Source organism: Ovis aries, chromosome 6, assembly GCF_016772045.2.
Source record: "Ovis aries strain OAR_USU_Benz2616 breed Rambouillet chromosome 6, ARS-UI_Ramb_v3.0, whole genome shotgun sequence".
NCBI classification, from domain to species: Eukaryota; Metazoa; Chordata; class Mammalia; order Artiodactyla; family Bovidae; genus Ovis; species Ovis aries.
The window spans coordinates 105586010-105602802 of NC_056059.1; the positions used below are offsets into that span (position 1 = coordinate 105586010).

The 16793-nt window shown below is 45.3% G+C and overlaps 1 protein-coding gene across 1 annotated transcript in view; it reads left to right on the plus strand.

Moving 5' to 3' along the window:
* The window catches only part of OTOP1 (otopetrin 1), a 46235-nt gene extending 30569 nt beyond the window's left edge, over nt 1–15666 (plus strand). Inside the window, exons 4-6 of the mRNA XM_015096297.4 lie at nt 1601–1731; nt 6025–6953; nt 12118–15666. Of these exons, the coding sequence (XP_014951783.2) occupies nt 1601–1731; nt 6025–6953; nt 12118–12288 (1231 nt within the window). The 3' untranslated portion in view covers nt 12289–15666. The remainder of the gene's footprint in view (nt 1–1600; nt 1732–6024; nt 6954–12117) is intronic.
* Nucleotides 15667–16793: the final 1127 nt, after the last annotated feature.

Below are 16793 nucleotides of genomic sequence, written 5' to 3' on the forward strand. Positions count from 1 at the left end.
GTCCTTCTCAAATCACCTGTATTTGCTGCACCTGCTTCATGCACGGCCCATTGTTAAGCACCCTAGAAGCGACCAGTGGGAACACATGTTAAACTGGCAGCCACGCAGAGACTTTGGAGGCTCTGAAACAGACCGTGAGTCCATTGGAAGCATACTGCCCTAGTTCCCTCCCCTGTCGTCCAGAGTCCAGAGTCATCCCTTTTCTTCTTCCTTAGGGGGCAGTGTGGTCAGAGGCAGGGATAGAACTCTGCTCAGACTAGAATAGCCTTGCGCTTACTAACTTTTAAACTCCAAAGGTGGCTATTTACTCTATTTGTGAAATAGTAGTGTGGTGTTAGTTGCTCAGTCGTGTCTGACTCTTTGAGACCCCGTGCACTGTAGCCCACCAGGCTCCTCTGTCCATGGGATTCTCCAGGCAAGAATACTGGAGTGGGCTGCCATGCCCTCCTTCAGGGGATCTACCTGACCCAGAGATTGAACCCGGGTCTCCCATATTGCAGGCAGATTCTTTACCATTTGAATAATATGGCCTAATTCCTAAACCTGGGCTTCCTGGTGGCTCATCTGGTAAAGAATTCGTCTGCAATGCGGGAGACCTGGGTTCGATCCCTGCATTGAGAAGATCCCCTGGAGGAGAGCATGGCAACCCACTCCAGTATTCTTGCCTGGAGAATCCCATGGACAGAGGAGCCTGGCGAGCTGCAGTCCACGGGGTTGCAAAGAGTCAGACATGACTGAGCAACTAAGCACAGCAGCATTCCTAAACCTGTCTGCTTAACAGTGTTGCCACAGAATAGGCTTTCTGAATGTTTCCACTCTGCCTCCTTCAGTGGGTGAAGGTTTCATCCAGTGTTGTTTGCTTCATGGTTACAAGATAGCTGCCACAACTCCAGCTTTCACGTCTACATTCAAGGCTGGGAAAAAGGGGGAGAAGGAGACTAAAGAGGCTTTTCTCGTTCTATTGTCTTCCATCAAGAAACTGAAAGCTTTTCCGCAGTGCCCAGTAGACTTCTCCTCACATCCTATTGGCCAGGATGGCCATGCCTAATTGCAAGGGAGGCCAGATATCAAGTCTGTGGTTTGTTTTGGTGCCTTTGAAGTAAATGGTAAGACAGAGGGGATTGATAATGACCATTGGGTTGGCAACCCAACAGTAAGGACGTGCTGAACTCTCCAGATGTCCAATGTAGCCCTTTTATCTTTTCTTAACTGTCCTCTTCCCTTCTGGAAGAAAGGGTTTGGGGGTATGGTGGGGTTGGTTGCCTGCTTTTAGTAAATTTCCATCCCTGTGTCCCTGCTTTCAAGACCCAGGGCTTTTTTTTTTTTTTTCTTTTGTCCTATAGACAATGAATTGAGTCCTGGCAGGTTCAAGATTGAGGCAGAGCCAAGACTGTGGTTTTGGAAGGTTCCATGCAACTGCTTCTCCTAGCCAGACAGGGGACCTACCCAGAGCTTAACGTGCCAGATGAAACCACAATTGCTGCAGAAAGAGGCTTGTGTATATGTGTGTACATGTGCGATGCATAGAAAGTCTCCACCTCATCTCTTGGGCTCAGAGTTTCCCAGGGCTGCTCAAGCAGTGAGTCCTTGTGTTTTTCAGGTTTGGGGTGATCCACTCAGTGTTCACCAACCTGCTTCTGTGGGCTAACAGCGTCCTGAATGAGTCAAAGCACCAGCTTAACGAACACAAGGAGCGACTCATCACCCTGGGCTTTGGGAACATAACTATAGGTGAGTGGTAAGAGCTGCCTGGCTGTCAAGTTGGAAGAGCTGGGAAACCTCAGAGATGGAGGGATGGGTTCCAAAGACCTGCAGGGTCCACCCAACTGAACATCGTCCAGACAATCCCCTGTTGTTAAAACTCTTTCGAAACCTCCTAAGTCTTTCATCCTGCCTCCATAAGTAGGGTGTGCTGAGCATAATTAAAGGGTTCTTCAGTGACTTGTCAGACCCAGGGGTCATCATTTTGATCACCATTTCTCACGGTTCAGTTTGGTATGGAGGTGAATGTCTTTATTTACAACTGCAGAAGATTGGTGGTTTTTACTGTTTGTGTTTTTAATTAAACCTCTATGACCAGTTCTTTCTACTACAAGTATAGCATTTAAAAATCCATAGATGTCTAATGTATGTTGTGGTTAGTTGGTTTTTGCTCATTTGAAGTTTTTATTTAACTCTACTTAGTTTATAATTTTGGCCCGTCTTTATTTCCCCTTGTACCTATTTGAGTGCCTGTAGTGCGAATCTTTTCATTTTCTTCCAAAGTTCTCTTTTGGAATCTATCTGTCGATTTGATCTTAGAGCATTGGAGTTGAGAAGAATGTGGGGTAGAGGAAGGTGCAATGCACAGGGGACTGATGCCTCGGGTTTGGGTCCTATGCCTATCGTGTTTTGGCTGTGTGACCTTTGGACACCATTCAACCACTCTGAGCCTCTCTTTTCTCATTCATAACGTGAGGGGGCTTGAACCAAGTACTTTCTGTGAGTCCTTCCAGCATTAATGTACTGCACATCTGTCCTCTCTGTACGAACCCAGATCAGTCACAAAGAGAACTTTAAACCTGTTTCCTCACCAGTGGGATGAAGATGACAAAATCGGGGGACACGCTGTATTTCTTCACCACCCCCGACCAGCAGCCTACTCTTGGGAAGGACATGCTCCTTAAGCCTCATTTCCTCATTGGAATCAGTAACAGTAACAGCAATGACAACAATAACAACATGTTTTGTTAAGCATTCTCTGAGTGGCTGGCACATTAAACACTTGTCCCAACACTTGGAGGTAGGCAACACTGACCTTATATATATATGGATGAAACGACTGGGCCACAGAGAAGTTAAGTGACTAACGCAAGATCACACAGTGAGTAGACGATTGAGCCAGGATTTGAATCATAGCAATGTGGCTCCAGAGACCTTGGTGAAGGTGAGATTAGATTAATTTATGAAAAAGGAAACTTTGTCAGCTCTAACATTCTATTAGTCTGAACCTTTTTCTTCTGAGTTCTTCCTTGTCTTTTGCATCATACAGTCTTAGGTTACAAGTGGTAGGGAAACTCCTTATGTATTGAAAATTGCAGTGCTCTGCGAAAGTAAGGCAGATTCAGTTCAGTTCAGTTGCTCAGTCATGTCCGACTCTTTGCGACCCCATGAATTGCAGCACACCAGGCCTCCCTGTCCATCACCAACTCCTGGAGTTCACCCAAACTCATGTCCATCGAGTCGGTGATGCCTAGGCATATATATATATATATATATATATATATATATATATACACACACACACACTCAGACAAAGCTATAATTCAAAAAGATACATGCAGCCCTATGTTCATAGCAATGCTGTTTACAATAGCCAAGACATAGAAGCAACCTAAATGTCCATTGACAGATGAATGGATAAAGAAGCTGTGGTACATATATACAATGGAATATGACGCAGCCATAAAAGAATGAAGTAATGCCATTTATAGCAACATGGATGGACCTAGAGATTATCATACTGAGTGAAGTAAGTCAGCCAGAGGAGGATGAATATATATCACTTGTATGTGGAATCTCAAATATGACACGAACGAACTTATCAACTAAACAGGAACAGATTCACAGACATAGAGAACAGGCTTCTTGTTGCCAGTGGGGAGGGGAATAGGGGAGGGAAGGACTGTGTGTTTGGAATTAGCAGATAAAAAAACAAGTGAGGGTAATTAATGCTACCATAAAGCCTTTTTTGCCTGATTTTGTAAGTAGTATATGCATATCATAAATTAAAGCAATGGCAAAATGTAAAGAAAAAACTCCACAATAACACCTACTGAGGAATGCAGGTAAATGCTTTTAACATCTGGTTAGTTTTTGGTAGTGTGCTGTGTATGTGTTTGTAGTTGAGATCATACAGTATATATTCAATTGTTTTTTTTCTACCACCTACAGTAAGAAATAGATTTTACATTGCAACCCAAATGCCCTTATGTCTACACGTATGTTCCCATGAAATAATAATCATGCTATATCAAAGATGCTCAAATTTCTATTGTGTTTGATCCCATTCAGTCAATCCTATTTTATTCCATTGGAGTTCCATTAAAAAATATTGGCTGCTATCCTTTAAACTGAGCTCACAACAGAATTCCGGGCTGTGGTATGCATTTAAAAATACTGGATATACAATTTGTTCTTGCTGTTTCCCTCATTGTTATTGTAGCATAATTATTTTCTTACATCATTAAAACACACAATTGTTATTTTTTTAATCTTTAAAAATTTTTAAATTTATTTTTAATTGAAGGATAATTGCTTTACAATTTGTGTTGCTTCCTGCAATACATCAACATGAATCAGCCACAGGTATACGTATGTCCCCTCCCTCTTGAACCCTGCATTGTGGGTTTGATTTCTGGGTTGGGAAGATGCCCTGGAGAAGGAAATGGCAACCCACTCCAGTGTTCTTGCCTGGAGAACCCCTTGGGCAGAGGAGCCTGGCAGGCTGTAGTCCATGGGGTCACAGGAGTCAGACATGACTTAGTGACTAAACCACCACCACTATTCCATTGTAAAGACGTATTATAGCATTCATCTAATTTTGTAAATTCATCTAATTAATCCATGATAAAATCCATCTGCTGCTGCTGCTGTTGCTGCTAAGTCAATTCAGTCATGTCTGACTCTGTGCGACCCCATAGACGGCAGCCCACCAGGCTCCCCTGTCCCTGGGGTTCTCCAGGCAAGAAGACTGGAGTGGGTTGCCATTTCCTTTTCCAATGCATGAAAGTGAAAAGTCAAAGTGAAGCCGCTTAGTCGTGTCGGACCTTCAGCGACCCCATGGACTGCAGCCTTCCAGGCTCCTCTGTCCATGGGATTTTCCAGGCAAGAGTACTGGAGTGGGGTGCCATAAAATCCATCTAATGCTTTCTGAATTGTGCCACATTGAGTGCTTCTGTTTCTTTCTCAGAAACACACAACAAAATTTTACCTAAAGCTTTGATTATATTTTTGACTTGTCCCCTAGAATAGATTGGAATTACAGGCCATAGACTTTACACTATCTTTAAGGCTTTTGTTGCATATTTAATTATTTACTTACAGCATTTCCCCTCCTTGTTATGAAATGGTCCTTTATACAATCAACAAGCTTCTTCCGGAAGATGGGACATGTCTCTTACTACACTTGCTGGCTTCAGATATTCTCAAGAGGAAAATCTTTACTAATAGGAGGCATTTACCCTCACAAGGTTGTTTTTTAAAAAAGTCATTTTAAAATAATACATGTCAATCATATTCATATAGAAAGCTTAGAAAATACAGTGAAGCAAAATCTAAAGGAAAACTTACACAACTTTGTCAATTATATCTCAGTAAAACTGCAAAAAAGATACTTTGAGATGTTTCTTTTCCTGAAAGAAAGAAAATAGAAAAGTAAACCAAAGGAAAATCACCTGCTGTTTTTCCATCCAGCGATAGCCATTGTTAACATTTTAGTGTGTGGCCTTCCAGACTTCTTCTATGTCTATCTTCCTGTCTCTCTATGTCACATTTATATCTATAAAAACAGAGTCATGCTCTAGCCTTTTAGGCAAGTTGCTTTTGTTCACCAGTATCTTCTGAACATCTTTGTGTGTTGGTAAGTAGATGTCTACCCACTCCAGTGTTCTTGCCTGGAGAACCCCAGGGACGGTGGAGCCTGGTGGGCTGCCATCTATGGGGTCGCACAGAGTCGGACACGACTGAAGCGACTTAGCAGCAGTAGCAGCAGCAGCAAGTAGATTTCTACAATACCATTTCCAATGGTTGGACAGCATTCTGATGTCTGGAAAAGATCTAATTCATGTAATTAGTACTCTCTGGGGGACGTTCACGGCTGTCAAGTTAGACAAGATATTCAGCATGACAATAAGCCATGACACAAAGCTTTTCATTCAATGGGCAAACCCAGGCATGCATCCCCAGTGACAATATTTCTTTGTGGTTTTCCATGTCATCACATGAACGTGCTAATCGCTCTCCCCTGTGATCTGCCTCCCCTAGTTTTAGATGACCACACGCCTCCGTGTAACTGCACGCCCCCAACCCTCTGCCCAGCCATCTCCCACGGGATGTACTACCTCTATCCTTTCAACATAGAGTATCAGATCCTGGCCTCCACGATGCTCTACGTCTTGTGGAAAAACATCGGCCGCAAAGTCGACAGTCACCAGCATCGGAAGATGCAGTTCAGGTCGCGCGGGGTCCTGCTGGGCTCAGTCCTGGGCCTGACTGCGCTGGCCACCACCATCGGGGTCGTGGTGGTGTATCTGATCCAGATCGGCCGTTCCAAAACCAAGAGCGAGGCGGCACTCATCATGTTCTACCTGTATGCCATCATCTTGCTGATGCTTATGGCGGCGGCAGGGCTGGTTGGGATCCGGATTTATAGGCTAGATGAGCAGTCACTAGATGAGTCCAAAAACCCGGCCCGCAAACTGGACGCGGACCTGCTGGTGGTCACCGCCTCTGGCTCCTGGTTCATCTCCTGGGGGTCCATCCTGGCCATCCTTTGCGCCGAGTCCCGCCCCCCATACACCTGGTACAACCTGCCCTATTCCATCCTGGCGGTTGTCGAGAAATACATCCAGAACCTCTTCATCATCGAGTCCATTCACCGAGAGCCAGGGAGGCTCTCTGAAGACATTAGAACCCTGCGGGTGGTCACAGTCTACAACGGCAATCCCACGTCTCTCCCTTCTTCCTGCTTCAAGAACGGACCTACGGCCGGGGACATGGCTCCCCAGGCCCTTGAGATGCCACCTGCGGCCAATGGAAATACATGTCTGAGAGAAGTCGGTGGCAAAGACAGAGAGGATAAGAGCTGGGAAAGGGCCCAGGGCTCAGCCTGCCACCCCTGTTTCCTGCAGGGCAATGCCCAGAGAAGAGTCTTGAGGAATATTGCAGCTTTTTTGTTCCTCTGCAATATTTCGGTAATCTGCATCAATATTTCTTTATTTTTAAAAATTATAAATCTATTTTCCCTGCTGTTTTTGAATGAGGAGTGAAGGCAGTTTATAATCAAAATAATTTAAGTGTAAGGTTAAAATATTAGGCTGGAACATAGGCTTATATTCTGTCAATATAAATCCATGTACTGAGTATCTGTGTGCCAGGGGCTGGGGTGGGAACTAAGAATTAAAGGTGGGAAAACTCAATCTGTTTCCTCAAAAAGGTCATAGTATTTGTGGGAGAAGGAGATAAGGAAAAAAATATAATGTAGTGAAGACGGCAAATGCTGTGACAGCACTATGTGCAAGGTAGAATGGGAATGTGGATTCAGGGATGGACTTGAATGAGCAAGGGATGCTTAAGGTGAGACATAGTCTCAGTGAGGAGTGCTTTTGGCTGTAAGCAGTAGAAAACTTGACAAGTAGTATTTTCAGTCTTAAGAATTCTGGAAGTTGGCTGCTCAGGGCTGGCCTGGCAGCTGAACCTTATCATCAAGGATCCAGGCACTGTTCACCTTTCTGCTTGACTGTGGCTGGTGTAGTGCTTGTTGCCACATGGTCATAGGATGGCTGCAGCAACCGCAGGCATCATGCCTGTGTTCAAGACGGGAAGACAGAGGGAAGGACTGGTGCCAGGCAATGTCTGTGATTGATGTGAACACCCCTAACTGCCAGGGAGGATGGGGAAGTGGATGCTTTGCTTTCTAGCCCCTATGATGGAAGGTGGAAAGGAAAATGATGTACAGACAGCCACTCAGTACTGGCTGTCTCAGCCTCTACGAATGGTTGGAAATCTGCCAACTGTAGTCAAGGCAAGGAAAAGCCTTGGGGCAGAGGGCACATGATGTGCAAAGGCACAGAGACATAGGATCCCAAGGCCTGTTTGGGGAGCACTAGCAGCTTAGCATGAATTCCATCCGTGTGAAACAGAGCAGGAAGCAGGATGGAGTGTGTGCTTAGATGGATCTGGCTTAAGCAGAGCTTCATAAGCCTGCCTGAGTCCGGTCTTCATGCTGAGGGTGGTAGAATTCTCAGCCTTTGTGTTTTGGAGTGATGTCCTTGCATCAGTGTGCAGGAAGGATGGAGAGAGATAAGACAAAGATCAGGAAAGCTGGTATAGAAGCCTCTGCAGCTGCTCGGAGAGGAAATGATGGGAACTTGAACCAGGGCAGTGCCAGTGGGGATGGGGAGAACTGTATAGGATTTATCTCACTTGGTGTGAGGACCCTCAGGTTCATCTGACTTGAGTTCCTGGGTGGATAGTGATGCTATTTATGGAGGTTGAGGGGAGGAGGCTTTGGAGGGGGGCTCAGGGGGAGGGTGAGTTCAGTACTGAACAAATTCAATGATAAGGTCTCTCTAGATATCACCAACAGGCAGATTTTTTTTTTTTTTTTGGTTTTCTCTTGCTGTGTGATCAGTGACCCCAAATGCATGACAAAAGCAACAACCATTTTACTATATCTGATGACTCTGTGGGTTAGGAAAGCTGGCAGGGCTTGGCAAGACTTTTCTGTTCCTCACGGTATCAACTGAAGCTGGTGGTAGGGTTGGAAAGTCTGCAATTTGGCACCTTGGGTGGAGGAGGCCAAAAGGCTGGATTCAGCTGGGATTCTGGTTGTAGCATCTGCATGGGGGTCTCTCCAGCACAGTGGTTTTGGGGGAGGTGGACTTAGATGGCGGCTCAGTACCTCAGAGCCAAGCTTCCAGGGGATTGGAAGTGCCAGTCTTTTTATTTTTTTGTAAATTAATTAATTTATTTTAATTGGAGGCTAATTACTTTACAATATTGTAGTGGTTTTGCCATACAGTCACATCAATCAGCCATGGGTGTACATGTGTCCCCCATCCTGACCACCCTCTCCCACCTTCCTCCCCATCCCATCCCTCAGGGTCGTCCTGGTGCACCGGCCCTGAGTACCCTGTCTCATGCATGGAACCTGGACTGGCGATCAGTCTTTTAAGGCCCGGTGTGGACATTGCACGGCACTGTTTCTACCCGATTTTACGGGTCCAGCAGTGACAGCATTCATCCAGACTCAAGGGAAGGGGGTAGAGGTCTGCCTCCCAAGGGGATGAGTAGCAAGAATTGTAGCCAACTTCACAGCAGACGGAAAGGTCTGGATTTCAGGAAAGAGGCTTATAATCTCTTCTTCTCATTTTCCCTCCCGCCCTCCTTCCCTTTCTTCCTCCCTTCCTGAAAATAGAGAAGTGGTTGCCTACTGAGGGCCAGCACTGCTGTGAGTCACAAGGGTACCACGTGCCCTTTTGGATGTTGGTCTTCCTCCTATGGGGCTTACAAACCAGATGGCAGAACTAGCAACAACAGTCTAGTAGGAAGAACGCCCGTAGTGACGCGTACCCTGCAGAGAACTACAAGGGAGGGTGTGTGTGGTGGTGCTTGGATGCCTGAGGTTGATCTGAAGGCCAGGCTGGTGCAAAAGGTACTCTCAGGAGGTGGGCTTAGAGCCCAGGGCTGAACAGAGAAGGAGCCATGGGTGCTCCAGGTAGAGGAGAGAGCCATGCAAAATCCTGGGTGGGAGAGCTTGCCTCCTTCCAGAAGAGGAGGCAGTGCATGTGACCACGTGGGCGGGTGGGGAGCAATCTGGGCAGCAGGGCTGGGGCCGGGAAGGAATCATCTAACACTGGGCTCTGCCATTCTGTGTAGGGGTAGATTGTTTTTAAAAAATATGCTGTGAAGCCTTTGGGAGTTTAACCAGGAAAGGGACACCATCTTACATAAATAATCTGGTGCTGAGTGGTGAATAGACTGTGGGCTGGGAGCATAAGCGAGGCACGGGAGCCACTGATGGTCCAGGTGAGAGATGGGGGTGGTGGCCTGGCGGGTGGAGTGGAGAGAGATGGGTGGATTGAGGATGCTGTTTCGGAGGAAGAGTCGTCAAGATTTACTCAGATGGTAGGCGGGTGGTTATGAGAGCAAATCAGAAGACCAGGATGACACTGGAGTTTTGTTGAGCCCCTGGGAAGAAGGTGTTCCTGAGGAGATGGGGAGAAATGGGAATGTAATGTTGAGTTTGAGATATGTTGTCGACAGCTGAGTAGACTGTGAGACATATGATCCTGGAATTCCGAGGGTGGACCAGGCTGGTGATTTGGATTGGGAAGTCGTGGGCCCAGAGCTGGTGTTGGCAACCCGGACTGGGTGAGATCACTGGGGTCACAGGTGTAGGGAAGAGAGGACCCAGGAATGAATGAGCCATAGGACCAGCCAACACTGAGAGACAGCAAAGGAAGAGGAGCCAGCCAAGGAGGCGAGAAGAACCAGCTGCGCAGGAGGAGTACTTCTAAGGACCCAGAACCCAGGGCTAGAGATATAAGCCTGAGAGGTTTCTGTGTGGAGATGTGAGTGAAAGTCACTTGTATCAGTTACCCACTGCTGTGTAAGAAATGACCCCAACTCACCAACTTAACACAACAGACATTTATCATTGCACAGCTGTTTTGGGTCAGGAAGCTGAGCATGGCTTAGCTGGGTGACTCTGCTCAGGGTCCCTCACAGGCTGTAGTCAAACTGTCTGCTGGGGCTGCAGTCATTCCCTGGGTTGGTTTTTTGGGGAAAGGGGTCTGTTTCTAAACTCATGTATGCGACTGTGAGTTTATCATATATGTAGACTCATTCCCTGGTGAGTTGTTGGGCTGAGGGCTTGAGTTCCTTGCTGGCTGTGAGCCTGAGACTCACCCGCCCACAGTTCCTGGATATGTGGCCTCTCCATAGGGTGGCTCACGTGGAATCTGGCTTCCATTCTTGTGGGAGGGGGTGAGCAAGATGGACTCCAGAGTCCTTTTGTAACCTAACCTCAGTAGTGACATCCCATAACTGGTGTCATATTCTGTTGGATCAATCCAGATCACAGCTTTGGAGGGGGCTCCACAGAACGTGAATCCCAGGAGGTGGGACCTTTGCAGGGGGTCACCTGAGAGGCTGCCTGCCACAGTATGGGGATGGAGGAAGTTGCAGAAGTGTCGGTGTGAGAAAAAAGCAGGACTAGGAGCCTGAGAATTTAAGGGGAGGTGGAGCAGAAGCTGGAACAGGAAGGCTGAGAAGGGGGAACCAAGGTATAGGTTCCACGAGCAACAAATATAATAGGTTATTGCTCTATGTTTTGCGGATTTAGGTGCCATCTTATTCTCATCTGAGCCCCCTGAGACAGGTGTTAGTATTCCCGTATTACAGATGAGGAAACCAAGGCTTGGAGAGGTTAAATCATAGTCTGTAAGTGGCAGGAACCCATGGCTGGCTCCAAGGCAGTGCTTCTCCCCCTGGTCAGGAGGATGTGGGCACGGCCTGGGCTGTCTTTCTAAGCCAAGGACAAGCCAGAGAAAAGACCATCAGCCCAGACCCATGGGCCCAGGATCTGCAAGCACCAACGGTGATATGTACAGATGGGTGAGGAGAAATAGGGAGCACCACTGTGGGAAAACACGGTGGGGCTGTGGGAAGACAGAGGAGGTTCCTGCCTGACCGGTTAGATCGAGGAGGGCTTCCTGCAAGGGGGGTTGTCTCCAGACTTGGAAGAATGTAGGACTGAGCAGAAGAAGGAAGACAGGGAGTCCCTGATAGAGGAAGAGGCAGGAGCGAAGCCCTGAAGACTGGGGAAAGAAAGGCATATTTGGGGGCTGTGCACAGTCCGGCGGGGCAGAGTGAGATGAGTGATAAAGGACGTGAAGATGTGGACAGCTGTCTAATTATTGAGGAGATTTGGCCTTTCTCCTGAAGGCATATGGAGCCCTGGTGAGTGACCCGCAGAGGAGTGACAAGGTCAGATGTGTGCTTTATAAAGATCATCCTTGCAGACATATTGAGGGGGTCGCGGGGAGATAGATTGAAGGTGCCCCCTGGAGTGGGTGGTCTTGGGAGGCTTTGCAGCAGTCCAGGTGGGGAGACCAAGGACCAGGGACTAGACCAAGGTGAGGGCCATGAGGATGGAGAGAAGCAGGTGGGTTTGAAGAGCGTTCATGCAGAACTGGGGCTCAGTGCACTGGCCGGCTGCATGGAGATGCGAGACAACGGGTGGGGGCAGTTTGGCTGTGTCGCGTGTGACTCGGTTTCCTTGAGTTCATGTCAGCACCAGGGTTTGTGTGGGACCCCTGGCAGCCGCTGGGACCGTCTCCCCTTCTCTTGCAGCTCTGGATCCCTCCCGCCTTTGGCTGCCGCCCTGAGTACGACAACGGATTGGAGGAAACTGTCTTTGGCTTTGAACCCTGGATAATTGTGGTCAACCTGGCCATGCCCTTTTCTATTTTCTACCGAATGCATGCAGCTGCCTCCCTCTTCGAGGTCTATTGTAAGATATAATCTGTGTCCACATCAGAGACAGAGGGGAGCGCTAACAAGAGAATTTGGTGGAGCCACCTGGGAATGGCGAGGTCAGGCAAATATTGCCTTACAGATGCGAGAAGGGCCCCTTTTGTCTGTGATAATTGCTTTTCCCATGAGCTGGAATTGCCCGTCACCCTGGATGAGTGTAAACGAGTTAGATCAAAATCGATGAGGTGGCTGAAATCTGCCCTAGGTTAGTTAATTCTAATCAAACCCAAATTTGATCTCCTTCAAAATGAGATCCTTTGTTTCCAAAGAATGTGGTTGCAGGTTGAAAAAATATACATCCAGTTTGTTTTTCATTAAAATCGCTTTCTGTTATCGTGTTACAATATACAGTCTTTTTCTGACCATCTGGATGGTCTAATCACCCTTAAATTTTACCCTTCTCAGAACTGTGAATGTAGCTACAATTCCATTTATTTTATATTGTACTTTTGAAGATTTTTAATTTTTAAATATTTTATGTCTAATTTTTTGAACAAAGTTATTTTATCATCTGGATGGAAAACTGTGTATAGATCAATATAAATGCATATTTCTCACCTGAAATTTTGGCACATTTTCATTGTAATCATTCTGAAGTTTTAAAAATAATACATCTTTACTATCTTCCTCTCACTATAAAGATATATAGGCCTATTTTAGAAAATTTGGATATTTCAGAAGAATAGAGAGAGAAAAATCACCTAGGATGTTTAATTAATAATACTTTTAAAAATTGACACTCATTTTTAATGTTTAATTGGCATTTTCCCCAGATTTATTGAGATGTAATTGACATACAGTACTGTATTAAGGTATACATTAATTATTTGACTTATATACACTATAAAATGTTTATCACAATAAGTTTAGTGAACACCTGCCATCTCATATAGATAGCAAATTAAAGATAAAGATCTCGACAGTCATTTTTCTAACAACTTGATTGATGTGTTTCCTTCAGTTGTTTGAAAGCAGAGGATTCTTTTTACTGCTGTTTTGTTATACTTACTAGTGATATGCAGCATATTCAATTTTGTATGCATTTCCCTTCACTTAACAATATGGCATTAACCTTCTCCCCTCATTGTTATAAACTCTCTGTAAATATCATTTTCATGTTTTAGTCTATCAAGCACTGTAATTAACTTCATTTTTGTTCCTGTTGCTTTTAGAGTGTTTATAACTTTTTGTTTTTATAAGTAACTCTGCAAACATCAACCATGTATGTAAAACACTTTTTATATTTAGGATTGCTTCTTTAAGATATATCCTTAAAATTGAGATGCTTATCCAAAGGTTATAAATAGTTTAAAGCCTCTGAAGGAATAGTGACATTTGGGATGGCTTTGTATATGCTTTTTCTTAAGTCTTTTAAAGTCATAATAAAATCAGTTTACTTACTGTAAATACTAATGTAAACATCTTTTTATCTGAGTGGTGTTTTTTTTTTTTCTTTTTTGACAGTACAGAGAGTGGGACATTAAGAAACACTTAAATTTTTACATGACCAAAATACTTTATATTAATTTTAGAAAAAACTAAGTAATGGGCAGAGATACTAAAAAACAAAGTAAAACATTATCTGTTGTAATTTCCATCTACAGCGGTGAGTCTCAGCTGTGGATGGTCTTGCCTTCCAGGGCAGTTTGGGCAATGTCTGGAGACATTTTTGTTAACCACTAGTGGGCATTATGTCTTCCTCTGTAGTACACTGGTGTGTACCCTGGCATGTCCCAGGTGGCTCAGTGGTAAAGAACCCACCTGCCAATGCAAGAGACGTTAGAAACTTGGGTTCAACCCCTGTGTTGGGAAGATCCCCTGGAGGAGAGCTCCAGTATTCTTCAACCCACTCCAGTATTCTTGTCTAGGAAATCTCATGGACAGAGGAGCCTGGGGGGCTGCAGTCCACGGGGTCGCAAAGGAGCCAGACACGATTTAGCAACTGAACAACAACAAAGTCAGATAAATAGCACAAGTGACGAGGGGGTGTCTTGAGTGGTAAATTTCTAGTGCGACAGAAATTATAAAACCGATTCAAGCAGAGACATGTCTAGATATTCTATTTCAATCTCAAGAGTCTGGTGCAGGAGACAAGCTTGTAAACAACCAGCCGTAGCATAAATGGTACTTCTCATTCTGCAGTTGCTTTTGCATTCAGCAACAGGGGGCATTACCGGCAACTCATGGGTAGAGGCCGGGAAAGAAGGTTCGCACCGGACTGCCTCCATCACAAAGAATTATCTGGCTCCAATTGTTAATAGTCCCTAGGTTGAGAATTTGCAGTCTAGAAGTAATTGCTGTTAATTTTTGGTACCTGGGTACCCCTTATCGCACATAGACTCACATATGAACTCACACAAGCACTCACACAAGCACAAACAATACTGTTTTTATACGCGTTGTCTTTGCATGCGACTTGCTTTTTAAATCTTAAGACACCAGGGTATTTCAGGGTTCCCACGGCACTTATTCTCACACGGTTGGGTGCATTAGAATCATTTAGGGCCTCTGTTAAGATTCCTGCCTCCTCAGTGAAAGGTCAGCTTCCACTGGGCTGGAGTTCAGTCCTGGATGCTTAAATAAGCATCTCAGGTGATGCCGATCATTTTCCAGAAGCATCTTAGGAGCCCATGGACCTCAAGTAGAGACTCCTAGACACTGTGTTCTCTTCTGTAACATGACTTTAGACAGCTTCAAAGTATATTCCTTGGAGGGCTGTGCCATAGCTGATTTAGTCAAACCCTGATGTTGGACACCTAGAGACATTTATGTGGTTTGCTTGCTTGTTTGTTTGCTTTCATAAATGACACTCTGGCAAGCATCTTCTCCTGAGTCTCTGGGCATATTGGTAAATGAGCCTGTGTGAGACGACCCTATGTGAATGCTGGTTTCTCCAAGGCATCCCATTTTGGTTGATATTAATTTCTCCCTGTTCTATCAGTATCCACCAGTACAGCCTTAGGGCCTCAGCCTGTGGGTTTTAAGCCCTGCCAAGAGATTCAGGGAATCACAGTAGTGCTGGGAACAACTGGTCCTGGCTTGGTGGTTTTGAGGTAGACACAGGATACTATTAGTTCAGCTCAGTTCAATTCAGTTGCTCAGTCGTGTCCGACTGTTTGCAACCCCATGGATTGCAGCACGCCAGGCCTCACTGTCCATCACCAACTTCTGGAATTTACTCAAACTCATGTCCATCAAGTCGGTGATGCCATCCAACCATCTCATTCTCTGTCGTCCCCTTCTCCTCCCGCCTTAAATCTTTCCCAGCATCAGAGTCTTTTCCAATGAGTCAATTCTTCACATCAGGTGGCCAAAGTATTGGAGTTTCAGCTTCAGCACCAGTGCTTCCAATGAATATTCAGGACTGGTTTCCTTTAGGACAGACTGGTTGGATCTCCTTGCTGTCCAAGGGACTCTCAAGAGTCTTTCCCAACACTGCAGTTCAAAAGCATCAGTTCTTCAGCATTCAGCTTTCTTTATGGTCCATCTCTCACATCCATACATGACTACTGGAAAAACCATAGCTTTGACTACACAGACCTTTGTTGGCAAAGTAACATCTCTGCTTTTTAATATGCTGTCTAGGTTGGTCATAACTTTTCTTCCAAGGAGCAAGCGTCTTTTAATTTCATGGCTGCAGTCACCATCGGCAAAGAATTTGGAGCCAAGAAAATAAAGTCTGTCACTGTTTCCACTGTTTCCCCATCTATTTGCCATGAAGTGATGGGATTCAATGCCATGATTTTAGTTTTCTGAATGTTGAGTTTTAAGCCAACTTTTTCACCCTCCTCTTTCACTTTCATCAAGAGGCTCTTTAGCTCCTCTTTACTTTCTGCCATAAGGGTGGTGTTATCTGCATATCTGAGGTTATTGATATTTCTCCCGGCAATCTTGATTCCAGCTTATGCTTCCTCCAGCCCAGTGTTTCTCATGATGTACTCTGGACTTAAGTTAAATAAGCAGGGTGACAATATACAGCCTTGACGTACTCCTTTCCCGATTTGGAACTAGTCTGTTGCTCCATGTCCAGTTCTAACTGTTGCTTCCTGACCTGCGTACAGATTTCTCAAGAGGCGGGTCAGGTGGTCTGGTATTCTTGTCTCTTTCAAAATTTTCCACAGTTTGTTGTGATCCACACAGTCGAAGTCTTTAGTGTAGTTAATAAAGCAGAAGTAGATGTTTTTCTGGAACTCTCTTGCTTTTTCTATGATCCAGCAGGTGTTGGCAATTTGATCTCTGGTTCCTCTGCCTTTTATAAATCTAGCTTGAAAATCTGGAAGTTCACAGTTCATGTACTGTTGAAGACTGACTTGGAGAATTTTGAGCATTGCGTTACTAGTGTGTGAGATGCGTGCAATTGTGTGGTAGTGTGAGCATTCTTTGGCATTGCCTTTCTTTGGGATTGGAATGAAAACTGACCTTTTCCAGTCCTGAGGCCACTGCTGAGTTTTCCAAATTTGCTGGCATATTGAGTGCAGCACTTTCACAGCATC